The sequence below is a fragment of the Panthera pardus genome, unplaced genomic scaffold (genome assembly GCF_024362965.1).
Source record: "Panthera pardus isolate Hobbes unplaced genomic scaffold, ASM2436296v1 HiC_scaffold_24, whole genome shotgun sequence".
Classification (NCBI taxonomy): Eukaryota; Metazoa; Chordata; class Mammalia; order Carnivora; family Felidae; genus Panthera; species Panthera pardus.
Window position 1 is genome coordinate 32,545,431 of NW_026526810.1, and position 21,986 is coordinate 32,567,416.

At 47.2% G+C, this 21,986-nt stretch overlaps 1 protein-coding gene and 1 long non-coding RNA gene across 5 annotated transcripts in view; one reads left to right on the top strand and one right to left on the bottom strand.

Annotated features, from left to right (window-relative positions):
* Nucleotides 1-758: 758 nt before the first annotated feature.
* On the top strand, nt 759-21,783 carry PARP16 (poly(ADP-ribose) polymerase family member 16). 3 transcript variants are annotated; one of them, XM_019441773.2, is made up of 6 exons: nt 759-932; nt 11,422-11,559; nt 13,848-14,054; nt 17,074-17,245; nt 18,887-19,028; nt 20,372-21,783. In XM_019441773.2, the coding sequence occupies exons 1-6, from the start codon at nt 759-761 to the stop codon at nt 20,508-20,510; spliced, it is 972 nt and encodes a 323-aa protein (XP_019297318.1). In that variant the 3' UTR covers nt 20,511-21,783. The 3 variants fall into 3 exon arrangements, with proteins under 3 accessions (XP_019297318.1, XP_019297319.1, XP_019297320.1); XM_019441774.2 differs by having other exon boundaries at nt 20,375-21,783; XM_019441775.2 differs by having other exon boundaries at nt 11,422-11,502.
* LOC109262840 (uncharacterized) overlaps nt 21,130-21,986 on the bottom strand; it is a 64,953-nt gene continuing 64,096 nt past the window's right edge. For both annotated transcript variants that reach the window (XR_002077982.2, XR_002077983.2), the window contains exon 4: nt 21,130-21,663. This is a non-coding gene — a long non-coding RNA (uncharacterized LOC109262840). The remainder of the gene's footprint in view (nt 21,664-21,986) is intronic.

Consider the following 21,986-nt stretch of genomic DNA (forward strand, 5'->3'; position numbering starts at 1 on the left):
GGGTCCCGCGGGGCGACACACCCGGCACCCGCGAGGAGGAGGGCGCGGGAAGGGGCGGGCCTTCGGCTGGGCTGGGAGGAGCGCGGAGCAGCGTGGGGAGCGTGGCAGCTAGGGGTTGTAGGCCAGGGCGCGCAGCCGGGCGTCCGCCCCGGAGTCCATCCCGCAGGGAGGGCACCACGAGCGGACGTGCACGGCAGGCGGAACGCAGGCGGCGCCGGGGGCAGCCGGGCGAGCGCCGGAGCTTCGGAGGCGCAGTACTGCAGGCGGAACAGGAAGCCACGGGCGGCACCGCAGCTTCGCCCGGAGCGGAGGGGGGAGGGGGGTCTTCCTCGGCTTCCCCCTGGGGGTGTCCTCCCTCCCCCCGCCCCAGGCTCCTGCAGAGGACACGTGTCAGCACGTTCCCGCCGTTGTCGTCTCATCCCATGTCATAGCCCCTCCCCCAGGCCTGGGACACCCCCCCCTCCGGGCCCCATTATCCCCAGGCCCAACCCCCTAGGCTGACCTGCGGGCCCAGCCGGGTGCCTCTACTCGACTGGTGGGTCTCCTCGGGCAGCGAGCATACCGGCCCGGCCCCCCGCCGAAGACACTCGTCAGCACGTTCTTACCCCGGTCGCTCTTCCCTCGGCCTAGCTCCACCCCGGGCCTGGGAACCCTGGTCTCCTCTGGCCCATTGTCCCTGGGCCCAGCTCTGCGCTGACCGCAGGCTCGGCCCTAGCCCGTGACCCGCGCGTCTCCCCCGGCAACGCGCCGCCACCCGGATGCAGCCAGCAGGCTGGGCGGCCGTCAGGGAGGCGGTGGGCCGCGACATGCTGGCCGCTGACCTCCGTTGCAGCCTCTTCGCCTCGGCGCTGCAGAGCTACAAGCGCGACTCAGTGCTGCGGCCCTTCCCTACGTCCTATGCCCGCCACGACTGCAAGGACTTTGAGGCCCTGGTGAGTGTGCTTCCCTCCACCCCTTCCCGTGCTGTCCTCTGCATCCCAGGCCACGTGGCCTGGGGACCCGTATTAGTAAACATACCAGCCCCCAGACTTAACGTTCCTAGCCAGGCCTTAGGGAAGGTTTCCATGAACTCAGAATACTCACCCATACCCTAATATCGACACACTTGGTGTCTGCCGTGTTCATGACAAGTGACTCCCAGGAGTGAAGTGAAGAATTCAGTAGTTGCATAGGCCTCCACAAAATTTCCTAGCATGGCCAACAGTAGGGTGTTGATCTGAATCAGATGGTTCTGCTAAATCAGAACTTACCCATCCCTTTGCCAATAATAAGATACCAAAAATCACTAAAGATACCCAGACTTCAAATGAGGTTATATATGGGCAGTACTTTTATAAACTGTAACATACAGTACACATATAAGCTGTTATTCTCCTATGAATCATAAGGCACTTAATTTCTTACAGAGTTCACCTAAAGGTCAGCATTCCAGATATCAATTGTCTTTGTAATTCAAATATTTGGAATTACCTAGAAAAATGTAATTTACCAAAATTGATTCTATAAGAAAGAGAAAATCAAAATAACCTATAATCATTAAAGACATTGAATTAGTAAAGATTTTCCCTTAAAGAAAACTCCAGGCCTAGCTGGTTTCCTTGGTGCATTCCAGCAAGCAATGAGGGACTAAGTGTTTCCAGTTTAACTTTGTGTAAAATTCTTCCAGAGTATTGAAAAAGAAGCTAGTATAACCTTGATTTAAATCTGATAAATACAAGAAAAGAAAATTATAGGCCAATGTCACTCAGGAGTATAAATGTAGAAATCCTCTATAAAGTATTATGATCCTGAATCTAGCAGTGTATAAAAAGAATTCTTCATTAACAGAGTGGATTTCTCCCAGAAATCAAAATTAGTTAAACATTAAAAAGAAATCATTGGGGGTGCCTCAGTGGCTCAGTTGGTTAAGCATCCGACTTCTGCTTAGGTCATGATCTCACGGTTTGTCAGCTTGAGCCCTGCATCAGGCTCTCTGCTGTCAGTGAGCCAACTTCAGATCCTCTGTCCCCCTTGCCCCCTGCCCCTCTCCCACTCTCCCACACTCAAAAATAAACAAACTTTTAAAAAGTCAATGAATGTTATGAAGTATGTTAAAGATTAAGGGAGATGTTTAGAATCAACAGATGTTTAGAATTTTCTCTGATGAGGTGGTCAGTGTTGGGTTCCCTCTTTGCTATCACTCCCAGGAGGTCTAGGGACAAAGACCCAGCCTCTTGTCCATTGCAGCCCAGGCTGGGGATGTGTTAAGGACACCACAGTGCACAGGTATTTCAGAGTACAGGGAGCAGGAGTTTGGAGAAAGATAAGCCAACTGACTTCCCCCATGGTTTATTCTGAAAATTCAGATGTTCAATTTTGTGAGTTTCTGATACCAGAGCCTTGGGGATGAAACTTCCTTCGCTTTTGTCAGTAGATGATATGCCTTCTGTGGGCCAGGTGCTAAGGATGCAGAATTAAAGACTCAAGGAGAGGTTAACAAGGTGTTCAGCTGTACTGTGGGTAAGCTCTATATATATAATATGGGAGTCCAGAGCCAGAATCCCAGTCCTTGATAGTGGACTGGAGTCAGGCAGCATTAAGTAGAGGCAGTGGCTGATGGCATGATGAGTCCCTAGGGACATGGAGGAATCGAAGGAGCAGAGAAGAGGAAAGGGGTATTCTAGAAGGAGTATCAGGATGGGCAGAAAGCCAGGTGCTCATCGAGAAGGACAAGTCTGTACTTTAGTGTGGTTCTCGTGGGGGAACACGAAGAGATGAGGTAGACTGGAGTAAAGAGGACTGAGCATGTCTTACCAAGATGTGTTGATTTTATTCTTGGACAGGGGAGGGTATTGGTGAGATCCAGGATGCATTTCTGAAAGACCCCTGGGGTGGCAGGGTGAGAGGAGGATCTGTTCAGGATGGGTAGACAGAGGAGGAGAGATTGGGGTCAGAGGAACCAAACTCACTAGAGATGGTACCCCACAATGCACCTTGTTAATTTTTACCAAGAAACATCCAAGTGGACTAGAATGTTCAGTGTGCTCTTTTCCTGTCTTCTTGGCAAAAAGAATAAGGTTTGTTTGATGAATATGGGATGAATGCAAAGGGAGCTTTGTAATTGTTTGGATTTCTTCACACTCTATAAAAATTTGTTTAAAGAGTATTCATTTATTTATGTTTTTTTAAAGTTTTTTTTCATGTTTATTTATTTTTGAGAGAGTGAAAGCGAGAGACAGAGTGCAAGCAGGGGAGGGGCAGAGAAAGAGGGAGACACAGAATCCGAAGCAGGCTCCAGGCTCTGAGCTGTCAGCACAGAGCCCCATGCGCAGCTTGAACTTGTGGATGTGAGATCATGACCTGAGCCGAAGTTGGACTCTTAACCAAGTGAGCTACCCAGATACCCCTACTTATGTGATTTCTACACCCACTGTGGGATTCAAACTAATGGCCCTGAGATCAAGAGTTGTACTCTTTGAGCCAGCCAGGGGCCCATAAAATTTAATTTTGCAAATAGTGGTTGGATATATTTTTGTTATAAAAAATACAAACGAGGGGCGCCTGGGTGGCTCAGTCGGTTGGGCGGCCGACTTCGGCTCAGGTCATGATCTCGCGGTCCGTGAGTTTGAGCCCCGCGTCGTGCTCTGTGCTGACAGCTCAGAGCCTGGAGCCTGTTTCAGATTCTATGTCTCCCTCTCTCTGACCCTCCCATGTTCATGCTCTGTCTCTCCCTGTCTCAAAAATAATAAAACATTTAAAAAAAAATTAAAAAAAAAATACAAACGATACCAATAAAGGAAAAGTGCCCCTGATAGAGCCCACCCGATTTCACATCCCTCCCCATAGGTATCTGTGCTCTCAGTTTAAGGCACTTCCTTCCTTCCTCTCATACCTGTAAGTCCCTTGGGAGAGCATTGGCAATTCAGGTAGCCCCAAATAGCCACTCCTTTATAGTGACAGACTGTCCAGCCATGGGGCGCACTGTGCCATCTCTAGACAGTGCACCCTTTCTCTTGAGGGCCACTGGAGAAACATGGACAGATTCTTACCACCTTGTTCTGTCGCCATATTCCTTATATGGGCACCATTGTTAGGGAAACTAGCCCAGGCTGAACAGCTTCTTGGCTGTCTGTAGGCATGGTTTTAATGAGCAGTTTCTCAGGAGAAAGCCACTCACCAGGCAGGGCCTGGCATGTCGATGGCTGGGGGCATGCACACATTCTTAAATAAGTATACTTTAGGTTTCGTTTTGCCACGTGTTACATGAATTACAGGAAAGATGCAGAGAACTTGGCATCTGGACCTGTGTCTGATCCAAAGATTAGCTTTTTAAAATTATTAAGTAAACTCTACCCCCCCCCCCAACACGGGGCTGGAACTCACGATCCCGAGACCAAGAGCCACAGGCTCCACCGACCTACTGAGCCAGCCAGGCACCCCTCAAAGGTTAGTTTTTAAAGAAAATGGAATCAGGTCCAGAGTTGTCCTTCTGGATTATATTGTGGTTAGCTGAAGAAGGAAGGTAGGGAGCTGTTAAAAAGTCTCTTATTGTTAGCTGAAGCACTTGGGAACATTTTCATTTCATTTCATTTTCATTGTATCATTTTCAGCCACTTTTAATTCATTTTCTCAGCACTATGAGGTGTCATTACACACCTATCACACATGTGTTGCAGTTTCCAAAATTTAGGACTCTGGCTGAATTACTCTATTGGCTGTTGCTTTCCTGGGAACATCCCTTGCTGAACCAAGCTTTGGCTTTAGGAATGGCTCTGGCCTTATTTCATCACAGCACCCAAATTGTCTCTTACCTCTCATGCCTTATTTGGAGGACATTTCTATTCTTTTTTTTTTTTTTTAATGTTTATTTATTTTTGAGAGAGAGAGAGAGAGAGAGAGATACACACACACACACACAAGAATCCAAAGCAGGCTCCAGGCCCTGAGCTGTCAGTACAGAGCCTGACACAGGGCTTGAACCCACAAACCTGGGCTTGAACCCACAGTCTGTGAGATCATGCCCTTCAGCCACCCAGGTGCTCCAGGACATTTCTATTCTGAGTCAGCTCTTTGATTTTGCACTGGGAGTTCTTTGTATTCCCAGGGCCTGGCCTGAGAGCTGCTTATCAGATATTTGAGGAATCAAATTAGGTATGTGCTGATTGCCTCCAGCTGAGGGTTTCTGACTTTGTTCCTTGGGAAAAGGGTTGGCTAAGCTCTTATCAGGTCAGAGCATTTCTAAGATTCTTGGGATGTCCTGTAGCCATGACCATTGGCTCCCAAACTTCAGGTTGAGCTATCCTGGGCACAGTTCATGTTCCTGAGTCACTTGACACAGAATCTTGTCATTGGTGTCACAACTGGTTTTTGTTTTGTTTTTCCCCCGGTAAATATCATGCCCTGGTTCACCATTAGCCTGAAGACCCTTTCTGAGGGTAGAAGGTCAGGAGGAATGGCTCCTTTGTATCAATTCCAGACCCTTGCCACCCATTGTGTGCCTGAGGACCAGCAGCATCGGCATCACTTGGAAGCTAGTTAGAAGTGCAGAATGTTGGGCCCCACCCCAGACCTACCGAATCAATACCTACATTTTAACAAGATTCTCGGTTCATTCCCTTTTAGCACCTCCACCCACATCTAGTAATTATGACCTCTGGCATCTTCCTAGACAAGGATCTTTTTTTTTTTTTTTTTTCCAGATGTTTTTCTTTCCTGCTGTCAGCCCTTCTGCTTAATAACTAAACCTGAGTATCCCCACCTTTTCCTAGTGATAAGAATCACCTACGGCAGCTTCTGTAAACACATTCTGAGGCCTCCTCATCAGGAGATTATGATCTGGTTGCAGAGTGCCCACTGGGCTGCCCTGTCACTTCCTCACTCAAAGCAAAGACATGAGTTGTCTCTTTCCAGGGTCATTGGCCCTCCCTTTCCTCCACTCATCTCCTCCTGGTTCCCTGCCCTTGTCCTCTCTGTTACCCAAACCACCTGTTTCCTGAGACACTTCCTTTCTCAAACCCCTGCCACCCCCCAGCACGGCCCACTGTTCAAGCCCTGCCCAGGCTCCTCAGCCCCTGCTCCAACTAAATACTTCTTTATTTCTCACAGCAGAGGCTGCAAAAGTGTGGTCTGTGGGATGACAGGCTTTATTTGTTCTTCTGACCTTTTAGAAATTGGGAAATTAAAAAAAAAAAAAAAAAAAAAAGAACAAGCAGGAGTTTGGTGATTTCTTTTTAAAAGAAAAACATCTGAAGCTCCATAGCCTGGATAGAAGTCACCCTTCGGCAGAACCCGGCTGCAGCTGGGTGTTGGTGGCTGGGCCCCTTGTTAAGCCAGGGGGTTCCAGTTCAACACTGTCCTCACCTCGCTTTCCTAGACTCCCCCCATACTCATTTGCATCACCCCTCTGGCTCTGGGTGCTTTTAAGTCTGGGACTACCTTTTGCCTGTCTACCATGCTTTGTACCACTGGGAGTGCCCTCTGCTCTGTCTCTCGGAATCCTCCCCACCACTCCCATCCCAGCCACTCCGTAAACCCTCCCCTCTGCCTTCTCCCCTAAACCCCCAGAAATGCCTTCCTTCCTCCTGAACTCTCATTCTCCTCAGTCAAGTTTTTGGTAAGTGCCTTCTGCTGTCAAGCACTGGGGTTTGTCACTCTTGTCTGCATGGAGGGTTTTCCACCTCCTGACCCTGCTCCGTTCTACAAGTTACATACACCTTTCTCCGTCCCTGTGACAGGGCTTAGGCTCAGCCAGTAGCTCTCTTGGTTGTATTAGCTTCCCAAGCAGCCTCTTAAAGTTCTGCTGGAATTGCTCCTTTGGGCTAAAATAGTCCGTTATAAATTTCTCCATTGAAGGGCGCCTGGCCGGCCCAGTCAGTGGAGCATGTGACTCTTGATCTCAGTGTTGTGGGTTTGAGCCCCATGCTGGGTATAGAGATTACTTAAAATCTTTAAAATACATACATACATACATTTATTTCTCCATTGATTTGGTAGGAGAGACTCCCAGAGAACAGGCTCTGGAGTCAGCCTGCCTGGCTTCATGTCTCTGCCCTGCCGTTGAATGAATAGCTGTGCAGCCCTGAGCATGGTGCTTACATTGTCCAAACCTGTTTCCTCCCTCCTTTAAAACAGGCTGTCGTGATATAAAGAATTGGGGCACCTGGGTGGCTCAGTTGAGTGTCCAACCTCGGCTCGGGTCATGATCTCGCAGTTGGCGAGTTCAAGCCCTGCATCGGGCTCTCTGCTGTGAGCATGGAGCCTGCTTCGGATCCTCTGTCTCCCTCTCTTTCTCTGCCTCCCCCGCTCACTTTCTCTGTCTCTCTCAAAATAAATAGATAAACTTAAAAAAAAAAAAAAAGCAGGCTGTTGTGAGGATAAAATGAGATGATGCATGCACAGCATCTAGCCCAGTGCCTGGTTCATGATAAGACCTTAATACATAGCAGCAGTTACTCTCTTGTTCTGAACTTCATGCCAGCTTCTAGGCCAGTTGCAGGGGGTCCAGCAGGATACATAAGATGTGGCTGGCCCTCGGGAAGTGTTTGTCCCAACCAGATTTGAGGTGGCCCCAGAGAATCAAGTACCAGCATGGGATTCTGCATGGAGCGGTGGGGAGCACAGAAGTCATGGGTGGTCAGGGACAGGGGAGGTGACTTTGAGCTGGCCTTGAAGATGTGAAATGTCACACTAGGCAGCTACAGAAGCATAGAGGAAAGACATAGGGCAGTTGATGAACAGCATGGGGGCAGCAGGTGTGAAGTTTGTGGCGAGAGGTGTTAGGCAGAGAGGCCAGCCAGACCAGATGCAGAAGGGTCTTGTTAAGGGAAGTGTAAGGATAAGCCACCTAGTTACATTTGAATTTCAGATAAGTAACAGATGATTTTGAAAGTGCAATTATGCCTTCAGTATTGTACAGGTTATACTTATACTAAAAAAATTGATTTTGTTGTTTATCTGAAATTCACGTTTAACTGAACAGACTGTATTTTATCGGGCAACTCTACTTATATGGCTCATTCCTCAAAGGCCCTGGTAAAATGCAGACAGGTTTTGGTCATAAGAGGAAGACTCCTGTTAACTTGTTGGAGCAGGTTTATTTTTCAGAGTAGCTTGAAAAGTGAAATGGGACATACGGGAGGTCGTTTGAGGGATTAAAGAGTGGACAAAGTGGGCAGGACACACAGGGGCCCTATCTGGGCAGGTAGCACTGAGAGGGCGTGGGTTCTGGAAGAGATCTTGCTCCAGGGGGAGGCCAAGGTCCAGCTCAGAGCCAGGAGGGATGTCTCCCACTTTCCCAGACTGAACCCATAAAAGGGGCCTGGCTTAGCTAACTGTTCTTTTGCTGCTCCCTGTGTTCTGGACTATTGGCAAGGGCTGTGGCTCACAGGTGGGATTTGAGAACAGGAGTGATGGGGACAGTAATCGTGGGAAGGAGGGCTGAGCTCTGGCTCTGGGATAACAAGTGTGGATCAGGAGTAGAAAAGAAGGTCAGAGGAGGCCACAGGCTGCTGAGGGGTGTCCTCTGGATTGTGCAGGTAGCAGGCTGTGGGGATGGCCCCCGGAGGGTACTGTCAGTGGCTCTCTATTGCCTATAGAACAAAGCCCTGAATCCGCAAGGTGGGTCAAGGCCTTCATAGACTGATGTTACCTTCTCACTCCTGTTCCTTCTGGAGACCCCTCCCCCATACTCTAGCCTCCAGCCACATGGAACTCCCTGCAGCTAACGAGGACAACAGTTGTGGCACTCCTACTAACACAAGAGCACTTAATACCCTCCTACTGCTCTAACACCGTGTTTGTTTAACCTGATTAACCTTCACAGGGATCTCGTGAAGAGGCTACTAATACTATCCAAATTGTATGTTTGAGGAAACTGAGACACAGGATTCAAGGTCTGACAGTTCACAGGAGAGGTCAAATGACTCACCCAGGTCACACAGCTAGTAGGGGTTTAAGAGCCCAGGTTTAGACCCAGGCTGCCTGGGACAAGAGCCTGCACACTTCACCAAGTCACCATCCATCTCCCTGACTACACACCGTACTTTCCTGCTTCTGCTCCTTTGCATTTGAAGCCCAGGTCACAGGGCATCTCCTCTGTGAAGCTTTCCTGACAACCCCTTATTCCCCCAGCCCTCACTTAGCAAAAGTCCTGCCTGGTCCCCTTAGTAGTTAGTATACATCTTTGTTATGACAATGAATAGATTTCAGTCATAATTCTTTACCTTTCTGACTCCCCCACTGTGGAGCAGCAATACTCATGGAGCATTTACACACCCACACATCCACGGTTTTTAACTGGATCCTCACTGATGCTCCACAAGGCATATAGAGACTGTTGTATTAGAAGTCTGAGGCTAGTGATTGATTCTTTGGAAACAGAGACAGGAATAAAGCAATCCTGAAATGTTTCTGATTTTCTACAACAGAGTTAAGAAACAAAATCCTCAAGGTCAGCAACAGCCAGCTTTCTAGACAAATGGAGAAGAAAAGAAATGGACATGTTTAGATCTACTACTTTCTTTCATCTTCTTGGCAACCTGACATGGAAGCAGCGGGGATTCTGTGTTAGAGGAGTTTGAGGTACAGCCTCAGGTCCTGAGGTCCAGTGCTTTGCCTACAGACCAGGAATTCAAACCCAGATCTGTCTGCTCTTTCCTCTACACCCAGGAAAGAGAATTAGAAAAACACAAGATAGGGGCACCTGGGTGGCTCAGTCGGTTGAGCGTCCAACTTTGGCTCATGTCATGATCTCACAGTTCTGAGTTCAAGCCCCATGTCAGGCTCTGTGCTGACAGCTCAGAGCCTGGAGCCTGCTTCCGATTCTGTGTCTCCCTCTCTCTCTCTGCCCCTCCCCCACTTATGCTCTGTCTCTCTCTCTCTCTTTCTCTGTCAAAAATAAATAAATGTTAAAAAAAAAAAAAAAAGAACAAGGAAAACACAAGATAGTCCTCAGCCTCCAGGAGTCTTAGCCATACAGGGGAGGGATTATTGGGACTGAGGGGTTTCAGGTTTAGAGGAGAGAGGGGTGCCTGGGTTAGTAGAGGTGGAGGAAGGAGCATCCCAGGGGACTGAATGAGCAAAGCTTGGAGGTGGTACAACCCAAGCTATGTTCACTCAACATTAGTCTGTAGTGTTTTAAATGCCATGCTGGAGAGATTTGGCTCCTAGTGAGCTGTAATTTCTGAGCAAAAGCTATAGAACCTTGTAGCTTTCTGTAAATCCAGGTCCCCTGTCCCTTATAAGAAATCCTGGCATCAGATGTGTTTCTCAATTCAGATTCTGCCCAATTTTACAAAGGTAATAATGTGTTGCACCCACACAACTAAACTTCCTGACTCTGTTCACATGGGGCACCAGCCTAAACAGGATGGTTCTTGGAGACAATGACACTCGCTGCAGGGCAGCATCGGCATTCTGTTCTTGCTTAAGTCCCCATAGCAGCCCACACAGAGGTCCAGGAGCTTGTCTTTACCTCCTGAGAGTGACAGCTGAGGTGTAAGGAGCGGGGTGGGGGAGTGCCTACCTAAATGAAGCTCCATGTTCCACAGGGGCTGAGCTCTCTTGTAAGAACACCGTAGACACAGCTGCCGGAGTCCTCACAAAAAGTCACCACTCAGGGAAACCCAAAGCCATGGATTGCCTACTCATAGTTTCTTCCAGTCCAGGTCCAGTTTACCATCCTGGGTCATTTTTACCATAAGGAGTGTTGCCTGGTTATGTACGTAGTTGACGTACTACTTCCATCTGGTCTCCGGGAGACAGGTTGACGGGAGGTTAACTGATGCTGAAGGGAAAAGGCCTTGATAGCCCTTTATCCACACTTGTATATACCATGTATTTGGTGACTCCTCCAGCAAGGTGGTATTCCATAATCAGACATTAATATTCCTGCAGCAAAATGTATCACATCAATAGTAATAGGAAGTGGGATAAGTACAGATTAAGGGCACCTGGGTGGCTCAGTAGGTTAAGCGTTCAACTTCGGCTTAGGTCGTGATCTCGCGGTTCATTGGTTCGAGTCCTGCGTCGGGCTCTGTGCTGACAGCTCAGAGCCTGGAGCCTGGAGCCTGCTTTGGATTCTGTGTCCTCTCTCTGCCCCTCCATGCGCACGCTCTGTCTCTCTCTCTCAAAAATAAATAAACTGTGTCTATTAAAACAAAGATTTTTTAAAAATCTTTAAAAAAAAGATTTTAAAAATAAAGACTAAGTGAACCTCACATCATCTCAGGTCAGGTTTTATAGCAAATGAGTTACAAAACAATGTTTCAGCATTCAGAGCTTTTAGAGTTCGGTATTTGGAAAGGGAATCCACACCTGTACCTTTCTTCTTAAGAAATTCCTTGAAACATGAAAGGAGTGCAATTCTATGCTTTACCACCAGAGGGCCCCCTAGTTATCATTTGGTTCCAGATCCTTGCTAATGGAGATTTTTCCTCTTTTCAGCTTGCAGATGCCAGCAAGCTACCCAACCTGAAAGAACTTCTCCAGTCCTCCGGAGACAAAGACAAACGTGCCAGGGATCTGGTGAGCTGGATTTTATCCTCAAAGGTCCTGACAATCCACAGTGCAGGGAAGTCAGAGGTGAGACTTTGGTCTGTAGGACAGCACATTGCTAGAGCTAAAGGGCTCTGGGACCTCCTTGTGCACCAGAATGGCCTGGGAAGCTTGTTGAAAATGCATATTCCTGGACCTTGCCCTGAGAGATGCTGATTCTGTGTCTGGAGTGGCCTCAGGAACTTGCACACTGGCAGTGCAAACCTGTGTTCCCCCTCTTACTGTGAACCTGGTGCAGGTTACTGGGTGCATTTCATTAACTCAGTTTCCTCATCTATAAAATGGGAACAATAATAGTATACTTCCACAGGGAACTAGCTGTGAGAATTGAATGACTTTTCACATTTAGAAGAATGCCTTAAGGCATTCTGCTAAGGGCTCGTAAATGTTGGGTATCACAGGCACCCCAGGTAAATCCAGTAAGGGTGCACCCTTGACCACACCTTAAGAAACATTGGCCTCATCCAGTTGTTAGGAAACAGAGAGGCAGAACCGGAAGTAATGGAAAACTTTAGGCTCTGGGATCAAATCCCACTTCCATCCATTATTGAGTCTCCTTTTCCCTATTTATAAATTGTGAATATTAATAGCTAACTCAGAGGGGAGCTATGATAGAATGTATGCCACCCCCAGTACAGTTTCTGGCACAGATCAGACATTCTGTAATTCGGTTTCCCTTGCCTGGCCAGGATCTCCCAGGGACAGGCTGGGATGGCAGGAACCTGAGTGTAGGAAGGCAGATCCCTGATCTGGTGCTCTTTTCTCTGAGCAGCAGCAGGGGTTTATCTGTACTGGTCTTTACTTAATTTTATTTTAAGAACATTTAATTTTACAAGCTCCTGCTCAAGACAGAAATCCTCCTTAAGTGGCATAGAATTTGGTATCTTTGATTCTGGTGTCTAGGGACGTCCATCTCTGTTGGTAAATGGTAAATAACACACAGAGCCCCACAGTGGGAGTCAGGAGATCCCTATTCAAGTCCAGGCTGGGTTGCTAACTGCTAGATGATCCCTGGGTTTCACTTTTGTCATCTGCTAAATTTAGATTTATTAATTCTTCATGTGGGTATTAAGCACCTGCTAGATGTTGGCTGCTGTAGGTAAAGTAGATAAGGCAGTGTGACTCCTTAACTTTTCATTATGGACCAGTTAAGTTCCATTAAAATATGGAGTGTTGGCGCCATATGGAGTGAGGGTTTTCAGCCTTTTATCATGTCCAAGTAAGGACGTGAGGCTGCCATGTATCATCACTTTATAAAAGGATGTTTTAATATAAAAAAGGAGGATGTTCTCAAAAAAAGGACAATTCTTCCAAAGAAAGGATGGCAGGCAACCTTACAGCAGTATAAATCTATCTGTTACATTGTCCTTATTTTTCTCATTTAAACACAACCCAGAGAAAACTTTGCCACAGATTGGCTTTGGTCTATGACTTACTGTTTAGAAATCACTGAAAAGATGTCATCTCTGCCTTGAAAAGGATTATTGCCTTTTAGGAAGAGCTCATTCTTCTGTATCAATAGGTTTTGTGGCATGACAAATCATTCCAAAAACCTTGATTAAAACAACCTTGATTGTTTCTCATGATTCTGTGAGTGAGTTGGATTGTTCTTCTGGGTGGGGCAGGATGATCTAGTGTCTCAGTCTTCAGCTGGTATGTCTCACATGTCTCCATCTTCCGCTGGGGTGGCTGCTGTGGTTGGGGCCCTCCTCTGCGAGACTGTCACCCTCCTGAAGGCTAGCAGGGCTCATTCACATGGCAGTGAAGCGTTCCCAGCAGCAGATGGTTAAGGGCGAGCCCTTTCAAAGTCTGTTTGCTGTATATTTGCCAAGGTCCCATTGGTCAAAGCAAGTCACATGGCCAAGCCCAGATTCAAGGTGGCACAGAGGTGCCACATCTTGTTGGAGTCCGGGAATTCTACCTGCAGACTCACATTACAGAGGTGTGATAGACAAGGATGAGTGGAAAGGTTGTGGCCATTTTTGCAACTGATCACACCTTTCTACCTCCTGAGACTATTGTAAAGACAGAGTGCAGGAAAGGGATGTGACAGTGTTATGAAAACTAGGGGTGGTGTCTAGTTCAAAGGAGCAGTTTGTGCTTCTTGGCCTAGTGTGGGGAAAAACATTATTATAGGAAAGTAATCTTGAACTAGAAGCTCTAAGCTTATTTATAAATTGTTATCTTTATTCTCATGAAACTAGTTCTCGTGAGCAGACCCCATAGGAATTAAGCCCAAAGCTTTAGGAGGCCATTTTGGCAGCACAACTTAACAGCTTCCCCAATAAAATTGCGACTTCCTACATGTTTTCAAGTTCGAAAAGATCCAAAAGCTGACCGGTGCCCCTCACACGCCTGTCCCCGTGCCGGACTTCCTGTTTGAAATTGAGTACTCCAACCCAGCGAACGCCAAATTTTATGAGACCAAAGGAGAACGAGACCTAATCTACGCCTTCCACGGGAGCCGCCTCGAAAACTTCCATTCCATCATCCACAATGGGCTGCATTGCCACCTGAACAAGGTGGGGCCTAAGCCTAATGACATGAGGGTCAGAACCCTGGGGAGTTGCCTGGGGGAGGCTGGGGGGGATAGGTTCACTGAGGCCACACTCAGGTGTGGTCTGCAGACCAGCACCTGGGAGCCTGTGAAAATGCAGAATCTTGAGCCCACCCTAGACCTTCTGAATTAGAACCTGCATTTTAACAAGATCTCTGTGTGATTCTTGTACTGATTACAGTTTAAGAACTATGGATTTAAAGATGGTTCCCAACCTTGGCTGCCCATTTAGAATCACTTGGGAAGCTTTTAAAAATCCCAATGCTTGGCTGTATCCCAGAAGAATTCAATCAGAATCTCTGGTGTGGGGCCCAGATAACAGTATGCTTTAAAAGCCAGGGGATCCCAAGGGGCACCTGTGGCTCAGTCAGTGAAGCATCCAGCTCTTGATTTCAGATCAGGTCATGATCTCACAGCTCATGAGATCAAGCCCTTCATCAGGTTCTGTGCTGACAGCATGGACCCTGCTTGGGATTCTCTTTCCCTCTATGCCCCTTCCTTTCTCGTGCTCTGTCTCTCTCTCAAAATAAATAAATAAACATGAAAAAAATAAATAAAAGCCAGGTAATCCCACTATGTATCCAACCCTCCCTGTTCAGCATGGTCCCTCGTCCAGCTGCACCACATCACCCAAGAGCTTGTCAGACATACGACATCTCAGGTACACCCCAGACCACATGATCAGAGATGACTTTAACAAGCTCACCAGGTGATTTGTCTGAAGTTTGAGAAGCACTTGCCTAGGGGACAGTCCAACAGAATCAGTCCTTAGAAATATTGAGGGATGCTCCAAGGAGAGGTCCTTTCCTCCCTTTTTTTTTGGAGTCAAAACAGTGTCACTCACCCTTCTCTGCTGGCATTTATTTTGGCTCTTAGTGAGGTATAGGAAGACAACTACATATAGGAACCAGAAAGACCACCTTAGCCACTCTGTGTCCTGGGAAATTGCTTAACCTCTCTGAGCCTCAGTGTCCTCATCTGTAAAATAGGACGTTATCACCCACAGTCTCGTGTGCTGAGAGGATTCAAATAGTTTATATATGCAAAGGGCTCTTCCCGTTCTTAGACCCTAAGAAAGCAATGACTGCTTTTATAGGTGGATGGAGAGGGAATCTAGGCTAGTGGCAGGGCTGCAGCCTTTCCCTAGTCATGCCAACATCTGCCTCGTCTGAGGGGTTGGCTCCATGGCCATGGGCTCCGTTGTGGCTGATGCAGCCCTGAGGCTAGAGAGACTTCCAACACTGCTGTAGCTGATTGGCGTGCAGTTGGGTTTTTTGTACGATGACGGGCCTGTTTATACTGGCTCTCGGCCTATTATTATGGCCAGGCTACTGGAATCTGGGGGGGCTCTGCTTCACAGCATAACTGGCCTTGGAGAAGTTGCCTGAAGATTATACCAGACCTTCTCTTCAGTGTCCAGGGAGTTTGCTGCTTAGAGACATCTTCTCGGAGTCCTTTGGTAAAGCGGATGCTCTTTTGGCTGCTTCTGTCTGGGTTTTCAGTGAGGGGCTTGCTTGAGGGAGCCTACTTGCCAGTTGAAGCTGTGAGATTGTTTTCATGGTACAGATACCCCAGCTTTCCCACTCTGGTGCGCCTCTGCTTACAGCAGTCTCGCTCAAGGCTCTTGAGTCTATGGAGTCTAGTCTGTGTATATATGGCAGCTATAGCTTAGAATGGGTGCAGAGTCAGATCAGACAACACCCAGGGTCCTTGGAGAAGGTCTGTGTCAGCTTTTGAGACATGGGGACACTGCCTAACTTGGCAAGGGGCTTCCCAAAGGTAAAGCAAAGGCTTGTTTCATTTCCCCTAAGCTTCACCTAACCAGCTTAGAATTGTAGAAGCCCGGTGCCACTGAATAGGACATTTCTCAGTTCCCAAGCATAGGCTGTTCAGAGAGCAGTTTGAGTTCACTTAACAGATCCTAATACTGCAGCCAAAAGATAGCAATTGAATTTGAACTTGAATTTCAAATTCCATCCATTGGTAACAGCTACCTGAAATGTTGTGTTGAGAAGGATTCTGAGTCAGTATGAATGAGTGCCATGATTGATATTTTTATGCTGGCCATCATGGTTGATTATAGACCCTTGGCCATGGTCTACCGTGGGCAAAAGATGTATTTGCTCTGCCTGCTGTAGTCTCAACTTGTAGGTATGTCTCCTGATATCCTTCTCTCTCATCTGACATGCTGCTTCATGGAGGACATCAAGTTAGCACCTACCATTAGGGACCTGCCTCCTAGATTTTGGACATCTCCTTGGTTGACACCAACACAGAGTAAAACTTACCATGTCCCTAATATAGGCCTGCCCTATTTGGTTACAGTTTTTTGTCTGAGAGCTTCATTTCTTTTTCAAGTAGCGACTTAGATTACTTCCATCCTTAGGTGTGATCCCACTCGCTGTGCATAAGTGTGTGACTTTGCTTCTGCGAGGCCATTGGTGTAACCATGCTAAATGCGTTCACGTAACAGGAATTGCTAATACATTATAATATAAACGCCCACCCCTCCGATGTGTCAGATGTCCTGCTCGATGCTTTATGTACATTATCTCATTGAATCATCCTCAACCTCATAGAGGAGATACTAACATCACCATTTTACAGATGTAGAAACTGAGACCGAGAGAGTTTACGTAACTTGCCAGCTCGTTGGAGGTATAGTCAGGATTCAAACTCAGGTCTGTTTGGACTCTTATACCTATGTTTTTCTCACTCAACCTTGACCATAGGAACTGCTAGTTTTCTAGGCTAGGTGGGCACATCCACAATTAGTTAAACTGTCATCAGATAGGAATGGGTTTACTAATAACCCTGTGATGATGTCATAGAATAATTTGATATTATATGCCTTTTACTGGGGATAAAGAGGCTTGAGAATTTTGTATTTACAACTCTGTTGAAGAAAGACCTATGTCAGCTTGCTGTGCCAATTTTACATTCACCCAGCCTTGTTTCTTTTCTGTTGACCTCTGCCATTCCAGACATCCTTGTTTGGGGAAGGGACCTACCTCACCAGTGACTTGAGCCTGGCCCTCATTTATAGCCCCCATGGCCTTGGATGGCAGCACAGCCTCCTTGGCCCCATCCTCAGCTGTGTGGCTGTGTGTGAAGTCATTGATCATCCAGATGTCAAGTGCCAAATGAAGAAGAAGGGTGAGTGAGGACTTGGCCTGGACCTAGGCTGCAGGCCTCTGAGTGTGTAGGCTCTTGCCATTGACCCCTCTGTTGGGTGGATCACCCATTGCATGCAGAGGGATGAGCTGGGTCCAAAGCAATGTGGGACAGAGGCTTGCCTTCAAGGAGTGAACAGTCTCCTTGGGGATTGAGCACTTACTACAAGGTGGTAAGCACAGAGTGCCATGTGAGGAGGCTGATGAGGTCCACAAGGGCAGCTCACAGGAAGGTGCAATCAAACATTGTAGGTCCAAGTATTCAGGGGAAACTTTGGGGAGAGGTAAGATTTTTTTAAATGTTTATTTATTTTTGAGAGAGAGGGAGGAAGGGCAGAGAGAGAGGGAGACACAGAATCTGAAGCAGGCTCTAGGCTCTGAGCTGTCAGCATAGAGCCTGACACAGGGCGTGAACCCACGAACGGCAAGATCATGACCTGAGCTAAAGTCAGACGCTTAACCAACTGAGCCACCCAGGTGCCCCGGGAGGAAGTGAGATTTGACAGATAAAAGGGAGCGTGTGAGGCCAGAGTGTGGGCTCCTTGAAGGCAGAAAGTGAGTTTTAGTCACTCTTGGGCACCTGATACCTGCAGAGAGCCTGAAATCTATTTGACATTCAGTAGGTATTCACTAAATAGAAGCTAAAGACGTGGATCCAGACCCTGTCCTCCAGGCTACTCTGGTATGTGCCTGAGCCCCCAGAGGATGTGAGAGGCAACTGAGGCCACAGAGAGTAAATCCTGGACTCTCTGGGGGAGTGGATGACTAGCTAGAGCTCAGTCCACTCCTCCGATATGTCTCTTAGAGTCTGTGCCTTGTGCGCCCTGCTGTTTTGCCCGCAAAGGCAGAAGAGTCGCAGAACTGTTATTCTAGTCTCCAGAACTGGCCTGTTAGTTCCACTGAGAAAAGGAGAATTGAGGAAACTGTCTGTTCCTGGCCTCTAATGTAAAACAACTGGAATCCTGAGGAATGGCCCGTGTCTGACACTACCCTTCCACACCAGGCAGCATGAATATTTGCATTTATAATTCTTAGGAAGTTAGCAAACTGTGACATCAACATCAAAACAAAACCTTGCAGAGTCTACTGTTGCACACAGCTTTGGCTTTGTTTGTTTGTTTGTTTGTTTGTTTGTTGTTTTTATAAAGCTTCATCATATTATTAAAAGGAAAGTTTTAGGTTTTTTTTGTTTTGTTTTGTTTTTTAAACAAATCTTGGTACAAAGCGTGGAACATAAGAGTTCTAAGAAGCTCAAAAATCCAGAATGATTAATTTAAAATGCCTAAGAGACTTGTTTTGGGTCAAGCCCTGTACCTAGGCCCAGATAATTTTTTTGTTATGGCCATCAGTCTGCTTCTTCCCTCTGCTTTTCCAACGCAGGTTTTTTTCCCCCTTGTCTCCCTTTTATCTTCCTGTTCCTTTTCCCCCTCGTCCAGCTTGTCAGACTCTCCTGTATTTTAGTGCTGCTTCACATACAGCACATATACAGCTGAGGCCATTCCTCACCCTGCTGGGGCTTTCCCACCCTCATGACCAGGAGGCTTGACTTATTTCTATTTGTAATTTGCTTTTTTTATTATTGTATTTCCCCCCGGTGAAGTTGTACTTTATTCTCCTTATTCAGATTCTAAGGAGATAGATCGCAGGAGAGCAAGAATCAAACATAGTGAAGGCGGAGACATCCCTCCAAAGTACTTTGTGGTCACCAATAACCAGCTTCTGCGAGTGAAGTACCTGCTGGTGTACTCCCAGAAGCAGCCCAAGAGGTAAGGAGGACAGGCCCTGCTAGAGGTCCAGGAGAACATCTAAATGCTGAGAGTATTGTGTCCCTAGTTATCAGCATCCCTTGCTCCCAGCCTTAGACCTCAGCTATGTGTAAAATATATAAAATGCTGTGCTGCACACGGTGAGGGGTGAGGAAGACAGGTGGAATAAGATGCGGTCCTGGCCCTGAGAGGACTGTGTTCTAGTGAAGAAGACAGAGAGATTTGTAAATACAAATAACATGAGGGACTGAACGAAGCCAAATTGGCTGCTCCAGACCATGAGGCCCCTTAGCCACCCAGGCTCCTGATTGTAGTCAGAAATGCACTGATTTAGGTTAAGCCAAGAGGCAGGGTGGTGCCTGGATGCTGATTGGGAATATGTGCCACTCTGCTTGGTCACTTCCTGCGGTGACTGCTCCTCTCTGGACCTGAGATGCTTCATCTTTATGTCCAAGATGAGGGTGTTGGACTCAACAGCAGACAAGACCTGTCAGCTCCTCAGAACCGTGGTGGATTCCACATCCCATCTCAGCAGTGTGATGGTGGGTGGCAGGGTTCCCCGGGATCAAGGGTCACTTTGAGATCCTGTCACATTGTTGGGGTCTGTGGCAGAGCTTCTGATGGGGACAAGCAGCAGATGAGCAGCTAAGGGGGTCACTTGTAATCCTCCCCACTCCTGGCTGTATACACCAGTGTTTCCATGCTTCAAGATTTCATAAACCGTAAAATCCTCACCCCATCCCCCACATTGGGGAGATTTGCATAGGGTTCCTGAGTCTGAGGAACATTATCCTCTGGTTTAAAATCATCTGGCTTCTTCTACTTGAAAATTCCATTCCTTTCCCACTTCTCCCTGGAGTGTCTCTTCAGTACACACTTGGACGGTTTAGATCATCTCCCAGTGGGCCAGAGAGGATTTCCCCAGCTCGGACTGATATCTGTACATGTCTAAAAGTGAAAAGATTTCTGCTAAATTACCTGCCACCTGCTGCCATCTGGGCAGACACCCTGAGCACAGTCATTCTTCTAGATACCAAAGTCTTGCCTAAGAAAAGATGGGTCACAAAAGGCACCAGAGGAGCTATGAAAGAGAAGATCAGGATGAGCTCATTGCATAGCTGTCTTTGTACATTTAGAAGATGTTCTGGTGAAAGATGTGTCGGTGCCAGGGCAAATAGCCCCAGATTTTTTTGAGCGAAGGAGCATGCACGAAGCTTCATTTCATGGCTCACCCAGAGGATGAGATTCATCATTTCATCATCTTTGAGCCAGAAGTTGTTGCATACACTTAAAAAAAAAATGTTTTTCTCTTCTTGCCAACATCACTTTTTCCCCCCCTTAAGCAGGGCTTCAAGCCAGCTGTCCTGGTTTTCCAGCCATTGGTTTACGGTCATGATATCCCTGTATCTGCTGCTGCTGCTCATTGTGAGTGCCATCAACTCCTCAGCTTTCCAACACTTCTGGAATCGTGCAAAGAGATAATCTCTCTGGTGTGGGGGCCACCTCGACCATGTGCCTTATGACAACCTGTTCTGTACCTCCCATGCGCCGCGTCCAATCAGGTGGAGCCTGGGGGCCAGTTGGGGACCACAGGACAATTATCATATGCCATAAATGTATTGATTGCCTTTGATGATGCTCTGAGCCACACTCCGCTCAGTAGGGACCACGAGTCTCTCGCTCTGGGGCTTCAGGGGAGTCCTCCTGTCTGCTCCTTCCTAAACAGTCCTAGGGAGTTGGTTTTTCTGCCAGGGCCAAAGGAAAAAGTCCTGCTGCATTTAAAAACAAAGTGTCCAAGCTGTCAGTGGGGTGTTTACAGTCACTCCTGGCAGACGTTGGCCCTTTCTCTAATGCCTTCTGGAAGGCAGAATATGTGTAGTGGGGACTATAAATCACTAGGCGGTTGCCTTGTTTTGACCTGAGACACCCAAGAGGAACAGTCATGTTTCTCATAAAAATTGGTGGGATCGTTTTGAATTCCATCAGCCTTTGTATGTGAGTGCAAAACCTTTTCACAGTTTTCTCAGATCAACAAACAGCCTTCTGCTACAGCTGTAACCCCCCTGCTCCAACCATGGACGAGCAAGGAAGGAGCCAGAGACCTGATAAAAAAGACAAATTTAACAGCAACTCAAGTCTTTTTCTAAAAATTACCAACTGCTGATTGTAGTTGAAATGGAAACACATGCTTGTTTTCTGTTTTGTTTTGCTTTTTTAAGTAGCTATTTGACAAATTCATCTTTGGGAGCTGAGTAAAAGGAGAAGATTTCGAGAGCACTCTTTGGTCAGTGCCCATAGTCTCTTTCCTGGCCATGTGTTAGAGAAAGGGATTTGAGTTGCAGGCCTGCCACCTGTTCTTGTTCTCACGAAGCTGCCTTGATTGTGGCCTCCCAGCCACAAGTGCCACGCTGCAGGACCTCAGGACACAGGCCTGCCTCAGTCTGCCGCCAGCGTGCATGGACTGAGCCTCCCTTGGTGGGCTCACAGGTCGTCGGGACCCAACCTGGGCTTTAAAAGTGGGGAAGAAGCCTCTGGCTGCTCAGGGAGCTGCAGATCTCCTTGCTGTGTTCTCTGTCCTTCCTTTCTGCCCTGTTTCAGCCATCATGGAGCCCCATCTGATTTGAGGGGTAGATCTCTGTAAAGAAGGTAGAAAGTCATTTTTCTATAATCTGTGAAGTTGTGAACAAGCCACTATCATGGTTTTTACATTGAATATTGGAAGATTTCAGAGATAATAAAGGTATTTTCCTAATTATCAAGTGGCCTTTGTGACTCCTTTCAGTCTCAGCGGGAGTCTGCCATGTATGCCTTGTTGCTAAAAATCTTATCCTCTCTTCCTTTGTTCAAGGTACAGTTTTCTGGACATCATATATCATCTGGATATCTAGTAGGTATTAGATTGCTAGTCATTGATTTAACAAATACGAGCACCTACCATGTGCCAGGCACTAGAAATAG